Raw genomic sequence first — 21,022 nt, forward strand, 5'->3', positions numbered from 1 at the left:
GTGCACTACTACTCACAGAGTACATACATTCATTGTTTTTGGGTATGGATTAATATATTAACAATGTTATATTGCTGAGAATGTACAGCTGATAACCAAGTTTGCACCATTACTTAGTTGGGTGATGATTTACAAATAGAAATTTTATACGTTTTATTAATGTTTGTACATCCAAAAAGGAAAAATCTTAATAAAGTAGCTTCTAGGAATAAAGTTGTTTATTTATTGATTTTGCTATAGAGTAATAAAGTTGTTACTGTGACATTATCACGTTTGCATAATTTAAGTAACATGTTTTGCATTAAAAAAATTACGAGGAAACAAGTATATAGTGTTGCCTTTCTGATCTCTTATCAGTGAGAAAAGCACTAGATATCCATAGAAGGAAAAACCACTTGAAGCAGTGCCCTACTTTACGAGTATGAGGTTGTAAGCTCAGCTCATGTCTAATCTAATTACTATTTAAAAAATCTATTCAGTTTAAGCTAAAAGAACTAATAATAATATTATAAAGAATACTCTTCAAGAGGGCATTAACAATGACCATGTGCACTGAGGGACAAGTTGAATATTGCTAATGTGGCCTTAAGTCCCTTCATACCCTTCTTACTTGTTAAAGAATAATGATTTTAATTTGAAATTAGATGGTTTAGAAACCAATAGAGGGACAAAATAAGTACTTCACCTTGGTGAGAAGGAAGAAGAAGAAGAAGAAAAGGAAGCATGTTTGTTTCATTGTGAATGCCGACGCTTTTTAGTCAAATATGACATTGCTTAGCACAGAAAGAGTGGATTAAATAAGAAAATGGGACACAAGGAACTGCCATGCCTAATCTCAGTGTGGGCAAAAGCTTTTGGAAATGGAGAGGTTGCTTGCATTTTGGACAATTGGGCTAGAAAGGTTCAAATGCGTGCGTGCCTGTCCCAATTTCATGGTTGAAAAAAGAAAACAATAGAGACCCTCTTCTTGTTAGTTGATGAAATTTGAGTCATCAATTCAATCATATTTGGAGTTGGAGCCAGCCATGAGTGACACCATGAGTGAAAGATGGAAATACTAAAAGGAAAGTATATTAAAATATATAAATTATATAATAAAAATATATTATTTTTTCATAAATGGAATAAATCATATTGTCTATACCTAGGTTTGATTTAATTCAAGTGATCTACCCATCTATTTTGGGAGATTACAACGACCTCTTATGTCTATTAAAATGAGATAAAATAACTATTTCACTCTTATTTTTTTAAACTCGTTTTTCTTTTAAATTTTTTAAAAACACACACACTATCAGTAGACGGCCACCACCAACAAGATTGAGCACAAGAAGTCAACAACTCACTAATTTTTGTAATGAAATGGCAATGTGTACTCTCCCTAATGGGATTGCTAAATTCTCCCTATATGAGATAAGTTTAGATATCTTGATTTATATAATGTGATATTAGGATTTTTATTTTATATATTTATAATTCTTAAAATAAAATAAAATTGCTAACAACAAAACTCAAGATTACAGTTGTTCTAGAGATGTCAACAACCAAATTAAAGAATTATATAACAATTTTTCTAAATATTAAAATTCATTATAAAATAAAGTTTAGCTAATTTGTTTATGCTTGTACAGTGGAGAAGTCTATGACCTATAATTGGCACCTCACACAATCTAGTATTTCTAATATTTTTTTTGTAATTTGTACTAAGTTGTACAAGTTAAGATACTTACAGAGGTAATCTTATTTTTCTATATTAGATTAATTGCTTGATTGAAAATTTTTAAATAATATATTTTTTAAATAAAATTTATTAGGTATAGTACAAAAAAAGAGGCTAAATAAAATATCCATTACGAAAATGGAGAGAAGAATTGAGATACATGTATAAAGACAAAGGGAGGGATTCTCTCCCAACACCCTCATTGTCATCCTTAATTCTTGATAGAGTTCAGAACTCTTAATTTATTTGTTTGAACCCCAACAATGAAAGAGTTCAAAGAACAAACCTTGGAAAAAAAATGAGTAAAGGAAAGAATTTTCGCCACATATTTTCTTTCTTTTTTTTTTTTCCTCATTTCTTATGTGATATGGGCAATCTATGCCTAACTAGCCATCTTCTCTAACCCCACTGCCAGGGCCGGTCCTAAGGCCTATGCCTAGGCCCCCCCAAAATTTGGGGCCGCCAAAACCCTAAACCCCAAACCCCCCTCCTCAATAATAGAGAACAAAGCACCCCAAAAAATAATATCCCCCATATATACATACACAAAGAAAAATAAGCAGAGAACAAAGCACCCTCAAAAAAATTGCTCCCCTACCCCTAAAAAAAAATCTTCCCCCCCCCCCCTCTCAAAAGAAAAAAAAATTTAGGACCTCCAAAAAATACACCACGCCACGCTCCCCTAAAAATAATTTATTATCGTCTAGCGCCTATTGGGCCTTGGCCGGCCCTACCCACTGCAACCTGCAAGTGATATCCATATCTTCAAGATTCCCCTCCCTTTCCCCCAGCAGTGGTGAACATGATAGGCGGCCTTTGAGGGGCTTGAGCTCTTTGAGTTTAGGCCCCCAAACAAGGCTATGGAGATCTTAACATAAATACAATCATCAAAATAAAAAGCAATAACAGACTGAATCTGTAAAATAAATAATTTTTTTAACTTATTCGTATGATGATTTTTTTATCGTAGTTGCTTCTTATAGTATTATTTATTTTATGCTTTTATTTTTGTGTTTTACTCGAATTATGTCTTTATTTATTTTATACTAATTCTTCTTATAGATATTTGTGTTCATTTTATTCTTCATAATTTTTGTAAGTCCAATTAATATAATTCTAGTTAATTTGAAATTATTTATATTTAAAAAATATGAAAGAAAACAAATTAGAGATTGAAAGGAACCTAATAAAGAAGCACCATTTCCATTTTATTTAAAATCAATTTCTTCCAAAGTAAAATACAAAATTGTCGAAGACGGATGGATTGCATCGAAGTGAAGTTTTATTTTCTTCTCTCTTGAGTTCCAGACACGCCCTTAATTTGCAGTTCTACCCGGCGCAGCTCGGAAACCAAAATCAGATCAGAAATCGAAATCTCCGATCACCGTTCCCAGCCTCCCGCCATGAGCGCTCCGGCGATTTCTGGAGTACGTTCCTCTCTCTCTCTCTCTCTCTCTCAACTTTTCTACAGCTTGTAATTGCAATTCTCTTTTGAGGATCCTCTAGATCTGAATATCATCTACATTTCTCTATCAAATGATTATCTAATGTCATTGGTGAGAACTACTGCGAATTTATCTTCGTCGTAAGTCATGAGTTGAATTGGCAGGGCACGAGTTCGTTCGGTGGATTTACTCGGCTGTGCAAAGGCCTAGCAGTAGTACTTATTGGTGGACACATTGTCGTTCAGATCCTTCCATCTGCTGTTACTTATCTCGCACTCATCCCCGCCAGGTGATTCTCTCCTTCATATTGAAGAATTTTGCCTCCTTGTTTTGTACTCTTTGTGCTGTTGTTCACATTCTCTGTGGCAACGAAGACACGCCCAATTATTCTGCTTATTCCTGTATATTTATACGTGAAAGAAGTATAAATTCCCAATTTGTCTAGTGTGGCCTCGGTTGGATAGCCAAATGGGGAGGGAGGGGGAGGTTTCTTAAGCAAGATATAATCCTATCCGTTGTGCAGGGAAATGTTGATTGAGAGTTCATATCCTTTGTTCAATTTCCAAGTAATGAAATATTGTTTTGATGAGCTGTCTCAGTTACCTGAGAAACAAAAATGTTGTTACAAGAATGACGGGATCCAAAACAATAAAATTAATATTATATTGAATGAATAATATAGTTGATGTACAGAGTCTTTGTAAACTAATTTACACACGATAAAGATAAGCCTAACCAACCCAATCAAGGGTTTAAACTCTAAAGGATATCGAGAATGGAGATAACTTTAATCTAATTCAAATTTGATCTTATTCTAATTTTAACATCCCAATCTTAACATTGCCTCTCAAACTCAAATTGGTACGAGAACAGAACAAGTTGAGTTTTTCAATAAGGTCTGACCAAGTGAAATAAAGGAGGACCTATGCTGGCGCGTTGCTGGTTGAGATTGAAGCTGGGGGAGCCCACATAATCGCTGGAGGAAGAAGTAGCAACTGGTCAGAGGGCCAGAACAACTATCAAATTTTCAAAGAACAAAAAAATTGACCAAAAAAAAGGTGATCCCAGAATTAGAGATTTGATCAACATAAAGTTGATCCAGATTTCAGGGGAAATTGATTAGCATACAATTGATCCAAAACTCAATAAACAAACTAGGTGCTAAATCATTTGTATTAGATTAGTTGATTGTCTCAGGTGAGCAGTTAATGTCAAGGATGTATTCGGTATTTCATTTAGTTGTTAGTTGGTTAGGTTATATCAGCCCAAGCTGTTATTTTATTAAGCCTTCTGTAGTCCGCCCATATGTTCTATAAATAAGGGGTCAGAGGCCTTTAGTTATCATCGGGTTTTATTGTGCTATCTTGGGAATTCCGTGCGAGTATGTGTTGTGTAAGAGGAAAGCAACTGAGAGCTTTGTAATATGTTCTAATCTCTGTATAGCTTGGGTATTGGGTTGTGAGAGAGAGATAGTTTGGTTTCAGTACATGTAATCGTTTATGTGATTCAAGATAGAGAAGAAAACGCTAAAGGCCATCTAGATGTAGGTTTCCTAAAAGGGAAATTGAACCAGAATAAATCTCGAGTCTTTGTGTGTGTTTATTCTTCTAATTTTCTGTTTTCATATTATGTTCTCTTATTTCTTTCGTGTGTGTGGGTAATTCTGATTATCTTGAGGGTAGAGTATTTGATTAAGGTGGGCGGAAGGTTGGGACAATAACTTGGTATCAGAGCTTGGGCGTCTCTACTGATCAAGAAACTCAAGAGGAGGAATCAAGTCCCAAAAGAAAGAAATGGCGTCAATATCATCAAGGTACGATATAGAGAAATTTGACAGTAACAATGACTTCTCTCTCTAGAAAATTAAGATGGAAGCTCTCCTCAGCAATCTTGGCCTCGGGAGGCACCGAAGGGAGAGAAGGAAATGTCAAAGACCCTCATGACAGAATAGAAGCAGGAGATCACTAAGAAGGCCTTCAATACTCTAATGTTGAGTCTTGGTGATAAAGTTCTCCGAGAAGTATCCAAGATGAAGACAACAGAAGAAATATGGAAGAAATTAGACAGCCTATACCTAAAGAAGACTCTGTCCGACCGTCTCTACCCTAAAGCCAGGTTCTTTACATTTAAAATGCAAGATCATCATAAACTTCAAGATCACATAGATGAATTTAATAAACTATGCCTAGATCTTGAGAATATAGATGTAAAATACGATGATGAGGATAAGGTCCTAGTTTTACTTCACTCATTATCTAGGTCTTATGAGACTTTTGTAGATATTCTGCAACATGGTAGGGATAAGTTGTCCTTAGACGACGTTATTGGTGCCCTCAACTCAAAGGAATTGAGGTTTAAATTGGATGGAAAATCCTCATCTTGGGATGCCTTAACTGTAAGATCTAGAAGCCTTAAGAGAGACTCCAAAGGTAAGGGAAAACCTAGGATAGGAAAGAATCCTATAAGATGTTACCTCTATCATGAAGAAGGCGACATTAAGAGAAATTGCCCCAATATAAAGAAAGATGTTCTTGATAAGGAGAAGGCTGACGACGGTGTAAAATGTATGTGAACTAGGGTATGACAGTGTTGATGCACTGGTAGTTTCTGAAAGAGCAGACAGTAATGAATGGGTCATGGATTCTGGCTGCTCATTCCATATGACACCTAAGAAGCATTGGCTACAAAATTATCAAGTAATAAATGGGGGAAAGGTCTTGGTAGGCAATGACCATGAGTGTAAAATTCTAGGAGTGGGTGATGTAAGGTTAAAATTGCATGATGGATCTTATAGAACATTTTCTGAAGTTAGATATGTTTCGAAACTCAAGAGAAATTTGATTTCCCTTGGTGAGTTGGATAGGAACGGCCTAAAATTTAAGGGTGAGGTGGAGTCTTAAAAATATTCGAAGGATCTTTAGTATGCATGAAGGTTGTGTTGCAGAATGGTATATACCTTCTGCAAGCTACCACCTTAAGTGGTGAAGCTATAGTAGTAAGCAACAGCATCCAAAATCAAGTAAGGATGTGGCATTTAAGAATGTCACATATAAGTGAGCAAGGGTTAAAAGAACTTGTCAAACAAGGAATTTTGGGTTGAGGACAACTCACTGAATTAAGTAAGTGTGAATCCTGTATTTATGGAAAAGTTGCCAAGATAAAGTTTAATAAAACAGCTATACACTCATCTAAATCACCCCTAGATTATATACACTCAGATTTGTGAGGGCCAGCCCAAACCCTAACCCATGGAGGCTCTCGATACTTCCTGTCAATTATTGATGACTTCTCAAGAATGTCGTGGGTTTATGTCCTAAAATCTAAAGATAATACCTTTGAAGCCTTTAGGACATGGAAAACAATGGTAGAAAACCAAAAAAGCAGATCTGTTAAGGCAATAAGAACTGATAATGGACTCGAATTTTGTAATAGGGAGTTTAACCAAATGTGTAAGGACAGTGGGATTATAAGACACTTAACTGCCCCTGAAAACCCTAAACAAAATGGGTTAGCCGAAAGAATGAATAGGACCCTATTAGAAAGGGTTAGGTGCATGTTGTTTCATACAAATCTTCCAAAATCCTCTTGGGGAGAGGCAGTCTCAACGGTTGCCCATGTGATAAATAGGTCTCCATCAACAGCCATTAACTTTAAAACTCCCTATGAAAGGTGGACAAGTCATAAAACAAGTCTAAACCACCTTAGAGTGTTTGGGTGCTTAGCCTATGCTCATGTGAAGAAAGGCAAGCTTGAACCTAGAGCCAAGAAATGCATGTTTATTGGTTATCCCACTGGTGTAAAAGGCTATAAACTATAGAACCTTGAATCTGATGGGCCTAGAACTATAGTTAGCAAAGATGTGACATTTGATGAATCTTCTACCATGAAACAAGGAACTAAGAAAACCCAGCATGATTTAGAAGAAAAGATAGACACCATAGACATGGAAATCCCTGGAATAGGGACTGAAAATTCCATAGAACTATCTGGAAATGATCAGGACCTGAATGAACAGGTCCTAGAAGGAGATTAGGACCAAAACTCCACTCAATATGAGGAGAGTGAAAGAGGAAGTGATGCAGACTCCAGCCTAAGGGATCAACCAAACCCTTCTAGATATAGTGTAGCAAGGGATAGGCAACCTAGGACCCAAAGGCCTCTACAACGATTTGGCTACTCAGACTTAGTAGCATATGCCCTTATTAGTGCATCAAAAAGTGTAGGAGAAGAACCCCTCACCTTTGAAGAGGCAGTGGCCTCTAGAGACTCTAAAAAATGGATAGAAGCCATGAAGTCAGAAACAACATCCCTTAGGAAGAACATACGTGGGATCTGGTTGAAAAATCTAAAGGATAGCGCATGGTGGGCTGTAAATGGTTGTATAAAATCAAGGAAGGCACTGGAATCAACCCTAAACCTAGGTACAAGGCTAGGTTAGTGGCAAAGGGTTTTACCCAAATACTGGGAATAGATTTCAATGAGGTTTTCTCACCTGTAGTGAGCCATACCTCAATAAGAGTGTTGCTGGCCATCACTGCTCATTTAAACTTAAAATTAAAACAATTGGATGTCACAATAACTTTCCTTCATGGAGACTTAGATGAGAGAATTTTAATGGATCTAAAGGCTTTGAGTCTAGAGAAGAGGTGGCGAAGGTGTGTCTACTTAAGAAATCCCTCTATGGGTTTAAGCAATCTCCAAAACAATGGTATAGGAAATTTCATACTGTTATGTTAAAGGAAGGATATCTTAGAAGTTCCTATGATGTGTTTATTTTAAACATATTTCACCTAACATCTCAATTTACTTGTTACGGATGACATGCTCTAGCAAGTCAATCCGATCAAGAGATTCAACAACTAAAGATGAAACTAAAATCTGAATTTGAGATGAAGGAACTAGGTGAAGCAAAGAAAATTCTAGGGATAGAAATCTCTAGAAGTAAATAGAAAAGAAAAATTCACCTATCACAAAAATCCTATCTGGAAAAGTTGTTATCTAGGTTTGGAATGACAAATGCTAAGGTAGTAAATGTGCCATTTGCCTCTTATTTTAAGTTGTCCTCAGATCAATCCCCAAAGGATGAGGAAAGTAGAAAGGAAATGGAAAATATTCCATACTCGAGTGCTGTGGGTAGTTTAATGTATAGCATGGTATGCACTCAACCCGACTTAGCTCATGCAATGAGTGTAGTAAGTTAGTTTATGGCAAATCCCATTGGAATGCAATGAAGTGGGTATTTATATACCTAAAGGGATCATCTATGAATGTTTTGTCTTATGGTGGAGCTAATATAGGAGATCAAGCTAGTATCCTAGGGTTCTCAGATGCAGATTATGCTGTCGATTTAGATAGAAGGAGATCCACATCACGTTTAAGTTGTGGAACTCTACAATTAGTTGGAAGTCTAGCCTCCAACATGTGGTAGCGTTATCCACCACCAAAGCTGAATACATAGCTGTATCAGAAGCTATCAAGGAAGCTATGTGGCTTAAGGGTCTAGTTAGCGAGCTCCTAGGGATAGATGTCAAGGCAACTTTGATGTGTGACAGTCAAAGTGCCATTCATTTGTCTAAAAATCAAGCACATCATGAAAGGACTAAGCATATAGATGTTAGGCACCACTTCATTAGGGAAATAATTGAAAAACAAGATGTTATTCTAACCAAAGTTCCAGGTGAAGAGAATGCGGTTGACATGTTTACTAAAGTTGTACCTCTTGCAAAGTTAAAGCATTGCATGAAGATACTGCAGGTTATTCCAGATGCTAATCAAGAAGGAAAAACACTGCAATAAGGAGGGAGGGTGCAGGTTGCAGTCCAAAGGAAGCCTAATCTAACTCAAATGAGTGGAGAATTTGTTAAATCATTTGTATTAGATTAGTTGATTGTCTCGGGTGAGTAGTTAATGTCAGGGATGTATTCGGTATTTCATTTAGTTGTTAGTTGGTTAGGTTATATCAGCCCAAGCTGTTATTTTATTAAGCCTTATGTAGTCCACCCTTATGTTCTATAAATAAGGGGTCGGAGGCCTTTAGTTATCATTAGGTTTTATTGTGCTATCTTGGGAATTTTGTGCGAGTATGTTCTGTGTAAGAGGAAAGCAATTGAGAGCTTTGTAATATGTTCTAATCTCTGTATAGCTTGGGTATTGGGTTGTGAGAGAGATAGTTTGGTTTCAATACATGTAATCATTTCTGTGATTCAAGATAGTGAAGAAAATGCTAAAGGCAATCTGGATGTAGGTTTCCTAAAAGGGAACCAGGATAAATCTCGAGTCTTTGTGTGTGTATGTTCTTCTAATTTTCTGTTTTCATATTCTGTTCTTTTATTTCTTTCGGGTGTGTGGGTAATTCTGATTATCTTGAGGGTAGAGTATTTGATTAAGTAAGGCAGAAGGTTGAGACAACACTAGGACTTGATGAAAAATAAAGTTGACCCAGAAATTAGGGAAATTAATCAACATAAAGTTGATCCAGGTGTTGCCACAGGAGCTTAGTGGCCAAATTGAAGATCAAAAAAGAGGCTTTGATCTAGACACTACCAACAGGGCCTTAAATCAAAGGAACAACTTTCAATGGTATCTGAAAGAACAAAGAGCAAAGGAGAAATGCTAATGGTTTCAGAATACTGTTACCCAAACACTGCTGCAGAAGAATTGTGGCCAGAACAGGATTAAAGGTGAATTGGCAATGGTTTTAGAATACCATTATTCAAACACTACCACAGGAGAATTGTTCACATGCCAGAGATCAAAGGGAGGAGTTCCAATTTTTTGCATGGTATTAAACTCCTTGATCTAATCCATGTGTGAGGAGAGAATTGGCTGAATGCCTGAGAGCAAGTCTCAGTTTAATCTATATTTATAGTAATATTTAACATATTTACAGCCGAAAATTAAGCAAAGAATTAGGCTAAAATACAGCCTATACAGCAGGCTATAAATTAGTCTATCAAATCAGCCTATAAATCAACTAGGTCAACTATACAATAATTACATCATTCAACACTCCCTCTCAAACTGAAGCATAAATGTCATATGCACCTAGATTGTTACATATGCAAGTTACCCTTTGGAGGGATTTAGTGATTATATCAACTAGTTGATCATTAGAGTTCACAAATGCAGTGTTGATATCTTTTGAAAGAACCTTTTCTCTAACAAAGTGACAGTCTAGTTCCGTTGTTTTGGTCCTTTCATGAAAAATTGGATTAGAGGAGATGTGAAGAGTTGTCTTATTATCACATATCAGCTTCATTTGCCTTATGTCTCCAAATTTAGTTCTTGGTGCAATTGCTTCAACCATATGAGTTCACATGTTACTACAACCATAACTCGATATTCAACCTCTACACTTGACCTAGCAATCACATTTTGTTTCTTACTTTTCCATGATGCTAGATTGCCTCCAACCAATGACAATACCCAAAATTGGAGTATCTGTATCCAATGGCAATCCTTCCCAATCAGCATTTGAGTAACCAACAACCTCAGTCTGCCCTTTATCTTCATACAAAAGTACCCAATGTACTTTTGATGTATTTCAAGATGCAAGTCATAGCATTCTAATGAGTATCACAAGGGGAATCCATAAACTAACTAACAACACTCATAGCAAAGGAAATGCGGAGTTGGGTTATCATGAGATAATTTAGTTTCCCAATGAGTTTGGGATACCTACCAAGGTATACTAAAGGCTTCTCTTGTCCTATTAGGAGTTTGAGGTTTGGATCCATTGGAGTATCAATAGCCTTAGTGTCCATCATGCTTGTCTCTTCTAGTATGTTTAAGTCATACTTCCTTTGTGAAATAGCAATACTAGCACTTGATTGGGCCACCTCAATGCCCAAAAAGTACTTTAAGTTTACCCAAGTCTTTGGTCTAAAAGTGATGAACAAGGTGTTGCTTTAGCTTTTGGATGCCCTCTTGGTCATTAAATATCATCCAAATGAACCACTAGATAAATGTAGAGATTGGGCGAAGAGTGGTGATAAAATACTTAGTGATCGACCTCATAGTGAGTAATGCCAAACGATTGTAAAACAAAGATGATTCGACCAAACCACACTTGTGGAGATTGTTTTAATCCATAGAGATCTACGTAGTCCACATACCAATCCAGACTCCTTGTGAGCTACAAAACTTGGAGGTTGCTCCATATAAATCTCTTCTTGTAAGTCGCTATGTAGGAAGGTATTTTTAATATCCAATTGATGGAGAGGCTAGTAGTGAATGGCAACCATGGTGAGAAAGAGGTGAACAGAAGCAATCTTAGCCACTGGCAAGAAAGCATCGCCATAATAAAGGCCAAAGATTTGGGTATACTCCTTAGCAACCAAGTGAGCTTTGAGGCGATCAATTTGACCCAATGGGGCTTGCCTTAACCATATAGATCTAGCAATAACTAACAATAGATTTCCCAGGCGGTAGTGGAACTAGTTCCAAGTACCACTAGAGTGTGAAGCAACCATTTCATTAAGCATTGCCTGACACCACCCAAGATGGGAAAGAGCTTCACCTATAGTTTTAGGAATGGAAACAGAAGACAAGGACAATACAAATTCATAATAGGGTGAAAATAAACGAACAGTCTGATATTCGAATCCATAGGGGTATCTATTGGCTTACAACCATGTCTCCTCTAGCATATCCAAGGCATATTTTCTTTGAGAAATATAGATGCGGGGACTGGATCTAGGGTTAGGGTTTGCCTAACAGCTTTGATACCATGTGAATAAAATAATGTGTGTATTCTATTAAAAGTGTATAATACAAGAGAATATAGATACAAATAACAACAACATATCCAGCCTTTATCCCACTATGTGAGGTCGACTACATGAATTCTAGACTTCCATGTATTTCTATCTTTTTTCATATTTTCATTTAGGCCCATACACTTCATATCAAACTTTAATGTCTCTCCCAAAGTCTTTTTGGGTCTGCCTCTACATCTTTTTTTGACTAATTATTCTATTTCATCAACTCTCCTCACATGAGCGTTTCTTGGTCTTCTTCTCACATAATCAAACCATCTTAGTCTAGTCTCTCTCATCTTCTCCTCTATTGGCACTACTCCTACCTTATCACGATTAACCTCATTTCTAATTTTATCTTTTCTTGTATGGCCGCACATCCATCTTAGCATCCTCATCTCCGCTACGCTTGTCTTTTACTCGTGCTGGTATTTGACTGCCCAACATTCTGAGCCATACAACAAAACTGGTCTTATAACTGTCCTATAGAATTTTCCTTTCAGTTTTAATGGGATTTTACCATCACATAACACCCCCGATGCATTTCTCCATTTTAGCCAACCTGCCTTAATTTTATGCGTGACATCCTCGTGAATTTCTCCATCTTTTTGAATCACTGATTCCAAATATCGAAAATGGTCTTTTCTTTGTATGATTTAGTCTTCAATTTTATTATAACATCCTCCACTCTTGCATTCTTACTAAATTTATATTCCATATATTTTGTTTTCTTTCTACTTAATTTAAATCCCTTAGATTCTAAATTGTTTCTTCACAACTCAAGCTTAGTGTTTACTCCTTTTTTTGTTTTATCCACCAATACTATGTCATCTGCAAATAGCATACACCATGGCACATCTGTCTGAATGTGTTTAGTGAGTTCATCAATTACTAAAGCAAATAAGTATGGACTTAGTACAGAACCTTGATGCAGTCTCATTGTAATTTTAAACGGTTTAGTATCCCTCCGCATGTTCTGATCCTTGTCTCTTCACTGTGATACATGTCCTTAAGGGCTTGTATATAGGCTATTCGGACTCATTTCTTCTCTAAAACCCACCATACTACTTCTCCAGGGACCCTATCAAAGACCTTTTCTAGATCTATAAACACCATATGCAGGTCCTTCTAATGATTCCGATACCTTTCCATTAGGCGCCTCAATAGGTATATAGCTTCTATTGTTGATCTACCAGGCATGAAACCAAACTGATTTTCTGAGATGTCTGCTTTTTTTCTGAGCCTCTATTCTATTACTCTCCCAGAGTTTCATGGTATGGCTCATTAACTTAATTCCTCTGTAATTTTCACAGTTTTGAACATCTCCTTTGTTCTTATATATAGGAACCAAAGTACTTCCTCCACTCATCTGGCATCTTTTTTTATTTAAGGGTTGCGTTAAATAATTTCGTTAGCTAGGAAATCCCATTTTCTTCCATGCATTTCTATGCTTCTATTGGTATATTATCCGGTCCCACCACCTTATGATTTTTCATCTTTTTTAACACTTGCCTTATTTCTTTTGAATTTAGTGTCAATAAAATATATAGCTCACGTTCCTTTCGGAATTACTAAGATGTCACAACCTAACTCTTGTGTCCCTACCATCATTGAATAATTTTGTGAAATACTCATTCCATCTCTCCTTAAATGCTCTCTCATTCACTAATACATTTTGGTTTTCATTTTTTATGCATTTCACTTGGTTTAGATCCCTTGTTTTTTTTTCTCTTGTTTTAGCTAATTTATATATATCCCTTTCTCCATCTTTTGTATCAAATCGTTTATATAGATTCTCATATGCTTTTGACCTTGCTTCACTAACAGCTCTTTTTGCTGCATTTTTCACTTTTTTATAATTTTTTAGGTTTTCTTCATTGTTGCACTGATATACAGCCTTATAGCAAGTTTTCTTATTTCTAATTTTCAATTGTAGCTCTTCATTCCACCACTAAGACTCCTTAAGGTTTGGGGCTCTACCATTTGTCTCTCCAAGGACTACCTTTGTCATGCTTCTCAGGGTAGTAGCCATTTCCCTCCACATTTGGTTTGTCTATCCTTCTCTATTCCATTCCGTTCTATTCCTTAATTTTTCTTTGAAGATTAATTGTTTCTCCCCTTTTAAATCCCACTACCTAATTCTTGAATTTTGTTTTATGTGATTTTTTCTTTTTCAATTTCTTACTTGGACGTCAAGTACCAAAAGTTTATGTTGAGTAGTCAAACACTCACTCGGTATCACCTTACAATCCCTATAACATAACCGATCCTCTTGTCTCGTAAGGAAGTAATCTATTTCAGTGCTTGATGTGACATTTTTAAATGTGACTAAATGTCCGTCCTGTTTTTTAAACATAGTATTGGTTATGATGAGCTCATATGCCATAGCAAAATTTAGAATAAACTTACCCTCATTATTAATTTCCCCGAATCCATACCCTCTATGTACCTCTCTATAGCCGTTTCCGTCTCTACCCACGTGACCATTTAAGTCACCTCCTAAAATCACTTTCTCTCCTCTTGGTATCATTTGTATGAGTCCTTCTAGGTCCTCCTAGAATTTTGCTTTTATCTCCTCACCTAATCCCGCTTATGGTGCATATGTACTAAAGATATTCATAGTCATTCTTCCTAGACCAACCTTCACCATAATAATCCTATCCCCTATTCTCTTTATATCCACTACTTCATCTACTAAGTTTTTTTCCATAATAATCCTCACTCCATTTTTCGCTCGATCATTTCCTGTGTACCATATTTTATATCTAGTTTCTGATAAAGTTTTTGTTTTTTTCCCTACCCATCTCATCTCTTGAAAGCACATAATATTAATATTTCTCCTAATCATCACTTCCATAGCTTTGCCTGTTAATATTCCTATGTTCCATGACCCAATCCTTAATCTATGATTTTGATTTTGGCTTTGACTTTGAATTTAATTTTGATTTTGTTTTTTATTTTGGACTAGCTTCTTTACCCTGCATCCGTCCAAGCAAATGCGAGGACCCTTGCTCATTTGTCACTACATCTAGGCGCCGATGCAGCAGCCCTAGCTCACTTAACACTACATGCTGGCAGTGTAGCGCCTCGCTATAAAGGGTTACGCCCCAACGGTTTTTCATAATTTGTCTAGAGTTCATGTTTTGGATCCGACCAGGTTTTACGTTGACTGATACAATAAAATAATTATATCATAAATTGTAAACAAATAATACAATGTTTCAACGTTTTAGACTTACTTTGTGAAACAGGGCTCTTTTCTCTTTTTCTATATAACAAGGTTTATAATAAAATTCAACAAAGGAGAATGAATGCTAGAAGTTAGTCATAACTTACACTTGATTACGTGTGGAATAATCGTGACAGAATCCTAGGTTGTAAGTAGTAGTAAGATGAAAAAAAAAAAAAAAGAAAGAAAAAACTTTGATGATAATATTTTATGGAAAAGGTGCCTACTTGTTATAAAAAATAATGAGAATAAATGATACCCTAATTTATCTTTTATTTTATATCTTTCCTCTACTTTACACTTTTCTCAAATTTATGATATATATTTTTTGAGTTCTTTTTCTGTTCTTAAATGTTTTCTTGTTGTAAAAAAAATAGATTAAAAAATGGTGCTCTTCATATTGCAAAACAAGTCACTTTCAAAATTTCCAGCTATTGATTCCATTTGTTTTGAAATGTTTCATTGGAAATATTAGGGTCCTCTTTAGTTAAAATAAACTTTTCTCTTGACAGCATTATCTGGTAATTTAATTTCAGTTAGCATATTATCTCTATTTTTTCTAACATTTATGCTCTGTTTCAAAGTGCAAGGGCACTTTGTGCTTCTTGCTTCCCACTTAAGCTCTAGAAGGCCTTTGTGCATGAGTGCACTTAGAGCCTTTAAAAACACTGATTTGGAAAATGCTTCTAATTGTTAAATCTTGAAAACTATTGTCTTTAATACGGCCTCCTTGCAAAGCAAGGGTAAGGCAGCATACAGAGACAACCCTCACAAAGTGAGTCTCATGCATTGGGGCACCTTTTTTGTTATCCTACCAACAATTGACTATTTATATAACCTTGTATTTAACTATATCTGGGCATATTAGAAACTGGTGCTGCATGACTAAGTAGGGAGATAATATATGCATCTTTCAGCTTCAATTGGCTTTTTTGACCTCCAGATCAACTGGAGTTGTGTATATACATAAGATTGCTTTTAACTTCCAATGGTGGCATTAGCTGGTCACTTGAAATTTCTTGTATTATAATAATTTTATGCAGATGATATTGTATGTGCTTCACTTGTCTAACTGTAACACCATGGGTCCTCACCCAAAAGTGCTTGGTGAAAGTGACTTTTGGGCACATGGGACCAAGTAATATACCCAAGACCTCCTCAGTCTACCAATCTGGATTGGATCGTGACAAACTCCTCTCCTTCAATACCTAGCGCCCTCACCAAGCTAGAAATCCCATATCGATCAATTTGACCTAAGTTAGATTAAAAAAACTTTTCTAGCCTACACCCACATGGTAGTGGTCCTAGGTTAGTATTGATATCACTTGTAACACCACGGGTCCTCAGCCAAAAGTCCTAGCTAAAGGTGACTTATGAGCTCATGGGAGCAAATAAGATACCTAGAACACCCGTAATAGACTGGTAACGTGGGATTAGTTTGTGACACTAACCTAGGAAAATTACCATTCTTGATAATGGCCATGCATGTAGCAACCCGTATAACTATTTATCTGGAAATCAGATGTGGCAGCCATGTAGGAGCTGTTTAGTTGTAGAAAAAAACTCCAGTTTTCTAGAAAATTACTTTACAAAAATGAAAAATTAGAAAACTTGTTCAAATACAAAATATTTCTAAATAGAAAATGGAGATTTGGAAAAACACAGTTCTCCAAAATTGATTTGAACTTGGAAAACCTCTAAAATAGGTTTTCCAATTTTTTCGTACTAATTTGGACATTTGTAAAATGCTCTTTCCACAAAATTTTTCCCAGATCATTCCTTCTCCTTCTCTAACACAAGTTACAATTACACAAAAGAAAACTTCTCCATTTCTCTCTTTTTCTTACATATGTTCTAATTTTCTCAATTAGAAATTAGTTTTTTGCACTCCTAATATTTGAATGCGTTTTTAAAATTTTCTATTGAAAATGAAAACTAGAAATTTTATAGAAAATCGGAAAACATTTCCCATAACTCTTTTGCCCTATTTCATTCTCAGCATAATCATTTTGCTTTTAAAAATCTATGACGCCTTCCCTGTTATTTGGAACCTCTTTAGTTAGCCTATGTTTCTTGAGGTCCTTATAGAGGATAACAAACGAGTTAATATCATCTATATGGATTCATATTCTTCCAGTAACTGCTCTTAAAAAATTCAGTACCCTTGTTAAGGAATGAGCTAGTATATAAACAAGAAAACCAGAGAAACCTCCTGCTCTTTGGAATTCTCCAAGCTTTCACATATTGTTGAAGTTATATGATTTTTCTTATTTTCTGCAAGAAATAGTCATTGCCAAGATGAAACTCATGGTGTTTCAAACCTTTTGTGGCTATTTTCTGCCCTGAGTTTCCAAGCTGTCTTGAATATGTGGCAGCCATTCTAATAAAGTAAATTGGTGGGCTTTGAACTGCAAATTCCTGCATGACTTGAAAACATAGATTTGTCTTTTAGTTTTTCGTAAGCCATAAATTAGCTTGTCTAGCTCCAAATAGCTGCAGCCAATTGAAGAGACAGATGATGCTTACAAGCAAAACATTCCATTTGCTGAATGACTTAGAATCTCCTCCATATCTTTATTTGCAGGACAATTCCCTTTGCTTGGAACCTCATAACAGCAGGGTACATTGAACCATCTGTACATGGGGTATGTGTTGTTGGTGTGCTGTATTACTTTTTTGTCCCTGTAGAAATGCAATTGCCTAATTTTTCCTTTCTTTTATCCTTATAGATGATCTTATTTCCTTAGTATTTGTTAAAAATAAGAAAAATATTATTCCTAAAGCAGTTTTGGAAGTTGCATTGTTTTCCAGGTGATCATCAGCACACTCGGTCTCCTTTTCATCGGAAAGCTGCTTGAACCCATTTGGGGTTCTAGGGAGTTCCTGAAGTTTATCTTTATAGTTAACTTCTTGACTTCCCTATGTGTCTTTGTTACAGTTATTTCCTTGTACTATACAACAAGACAGGAAAGTTACCTGTAAGTTATATCATTCCTTGATTTTCCAGAAAGATGGTTCTAGAATTCTTTTTCCTTTTTGTTGTGAACTATTGCTTTTCTGATACCTGTTTCTAAAATCAACTAGCTTTCCAATTGTAAAGTGGAAACATCCTGAAAAAGGAAAATGTTTACACATTCTCTTTCATGAGCACAGGCACGAACATACGCTCGTGCGCACACACATAATATGTGAGAAAAAAAAGATGAAGTAATTGGAAAGAAAAATTAACCCACAAAGTCAGAAGTACACTTGCATACTACAATATCACCACCTATTATTCTGAATCTGTAATCCCCTGCCACTGTCTTTTCCTCCCGGCGTGAAATGCATATAGGGCATATTGATTCTTGTGAATATTTTGAGTATTTTGGGTCCTAACAGGTAAATTCTTATTCTCTTCTTGTTGCTCTTTTGGTAGTTACATGCCCCTTTCCGGCTTCCATGGGATCCTTGCAGGATTCTTAGTTGGCATTAAGCAAATCATACCTGATCAGGAGTTGTCCATATTGAGATTAAAAGCCAAGGTATGATATATTTAATAAATTATTGGTTAAGGTTTGCACCTTCAGGATATAAAATTGAAAGGTCAGTTGAGAACATTCCCTAACTCCCTTTCCCTTTCTCTTGTGGCTTCATATCTGGGTCTATGCAGTGGCTACCTTCTCTAACACTGTTGGTGTCTGCTATTATAAGTGTCTCTTTGGGAGATTCATCTACATATCTTCCAACACTAATATTTGGCACATATATGAGTTGGATTTACCTAAGATATCTGCAGAGGAAACCAGAAACAAAACTTAAGGGTGATCCAAGCGATGAATTTGCATTTTCCACATTCTTCCCTGAATTTTTAAGGTACTTTGGTGTATTCTGCTATATCTGTTCGCAAAATGACACCTTGCAGCTTCTGTCGTATTACTCTCTCATTCTCTATATGTTTTGATGGATTTTGCCAGACCAGTAATTGACCCTGTGGCTTCAATATTTCACCGGATGCTATGTGGAAGATCTGAAACTTCGAATGAGGCCAGGGGTTATACTTTGGGTGGTGCCCCATTGCCTGGTTCTGACTCCATTGAGGCTTCTAGGAGGAGGTAATGTTCAGTATTGTTATCTGGTAATACTAAACATCTTGTCTTGCTTGTGGCAGTAGTGCAGAATTTTAGTTGCTGTTGTGTCATTGTGTTTAAAAAAAATTACTCAGACAACTAGTTGTTTTGCTGAAACACAATCGTTACGTACCTCTTTTTTTTTTTTTTTTTTTTGCATTGTTTTTTTTTTTTTTTTTGTTTTCTTTTTTCCTGAATAAACATCCTCTCTTGGTTTATTTTTTCCTTGACAAATAGGTGCACCACATTTGACCTGTTAGCTTATGGTTCTAATGTCAAATATTCTCTTATTTGAGAAATATAACAAGTTCAATATTGCAGTTAAGATAATAAAGAAAAATGACATATTAACCAAAATTATGGCCTTTGATAGAGTGGACAGGAGCAAAAAGATTCTAGTAAAGATGGCCAGCCCCCACATGTTGTGAAAAGACTTGCCTTTCCCAAAAAATAAGTAAAAAAAGTCACATAATCAAAACAAGATAGGGTTGTCTTGGAAGAATTATGAAGCAGGTTGCAATTATTGTTCGCAGTCCGTGGCAAGATGCATCATCGTGCCATGTTGGGATTGATCAGCTAGAGTTCATGGCAAGATGTAGTGTTATTATGCCTTGCTCCAGGTGATTTTAGCAAGATGATGATGAAGGTATTAATAATGTTATTTTAGTATGTCAGGTATTGAAAGGTAAATATTGCATTCTTTCTCTTTCTAACCTAAAGAGGAGCCAGATTCATCTGCTGAAAGTGCTAGGATGATCTTAAAAGAAGTAATAACAATAATCTGAAGGATGTCTTGAATGCCCTTGTACCTTTATCTGAATTTTCAAAGGCGGTAAATTATGTTGTTTGACTATATGTAATGAGTCTTGAGTTTGGTGGGAAACTCTTACCTATGATATAAGCTATAAAAGTTTTATTGAAAATAAGGGACATGCATAGAAAAAAAGATTGGCGAGCTAAAATTCAAATAACCGATCTCTCATACTGGATTAAGGTTTGATATGTTGTTGAATATACTAATGACTGCAGGGAAAGGGGTGCTCGAGCACTGGAAGAAAGATTAGCTGGAGAGAGTTTGACTGCTGCAAAGAATGCAGAAGAATTGTCGCATGACGGCCCAGAAAATGTTTAGGTCCTGAAAACTCTTTTAACTTTCAATATCTGAAACAGATCTCTCGTGCACTGTTTGTGGGATGAAGGCTCTCTGGATTCTGGTGGAAAGTTTTGTCATGTGTTTGCCTTAGAACTTAGATCATCTATCATTCACTTGGTACAGAATATAGCTTTCTTTTCTTGTGGTTACTTCAACGGTGAAATTCTTCACATATGCCTTTGTCCATCATAATATATATAATCTCAACAGAAATGGAAGGTAATGTTGAACGTGTTTTCTTCATGTGGTGAATCTGCATTTGGGAATTGGGATTTTTGGAAGCAAGATAAATGTTTTAGGGTAAATTTCATTTTGATCCCTTTGGCGTTTTGGACAATTTTCACGTGGACTTTATAAATAGTTTACTTTTAATGTTTAAGAAGATTTATGTGTTTTCTTTTTTCTAAAAAGACCACCTCTGTTGACCCATTAGCCTCAATGAATTGTTCGTGTTAGGTTTGAATTATGAAAAGTTAAAATAAGTGATATAAGTTTGAAGTCTCAAAAATAAAACCATAGCCATAGGTATAGTCAATGGGTGGTTAATTATTTGAAAATTCCCACTTTTACCGTGATTTAAATTATGCATTAATTTTTTTTTTCAATATTA

At 35.8% G+C, this 21,022-nt stretch overlaps 1 protein-coding gene across 1 annotated transcript; it reads left to right on the forward strand.

The window, feature by feature from the left end:
• The first annotated feature begins 2,972 nt into the window (after window positions 1-2,972).
• LOC127806807 (rhomboid-like protein 19) lies at window positions 2,973-20,651 on the forward strand. Its single transcript, XM_052344330.1, has 8 exons — window positions 2,973-3,147; window positions 3,330-3,454; window positions 17,735-17,795; window positions 17,962-18,128; window positions 18,569-18,674; window positions 18,803-19,005; window positions 19,107-19,244; window positions 20,289-20,651. Exons 1-8 carry the CDS (start codon window positions 3,124-3,126, stop codon window positions 20,389-20,391), a joined length of 927 nt encoding a protein of 308 aa, XP_052200290.1. The 5' UTR covers window positions 2,973-3,123; the 3' UTR covers window positions 20,392-20,651.
• The last annotated feature ends 371 nt before the right edge of the window (window positions 20,652-21,022 follow it).

The sequence above is a fragment of the Diospyros lotus genome, chromosome 7 (genome assembly GCF_014633365.1).
Source record: "Diospyros lotus cultivar Yz01 chromosome 7, ASM1463336v1, whole genome shotgun sequence".
Taxonomy (NCBI): domain Eukaryota; kingdom Viridiplantae; phylum Streptophyta; class Magnoliopsida; order Ericales; family Ebenaceae; genus Diospyros; species Diospyros lotus.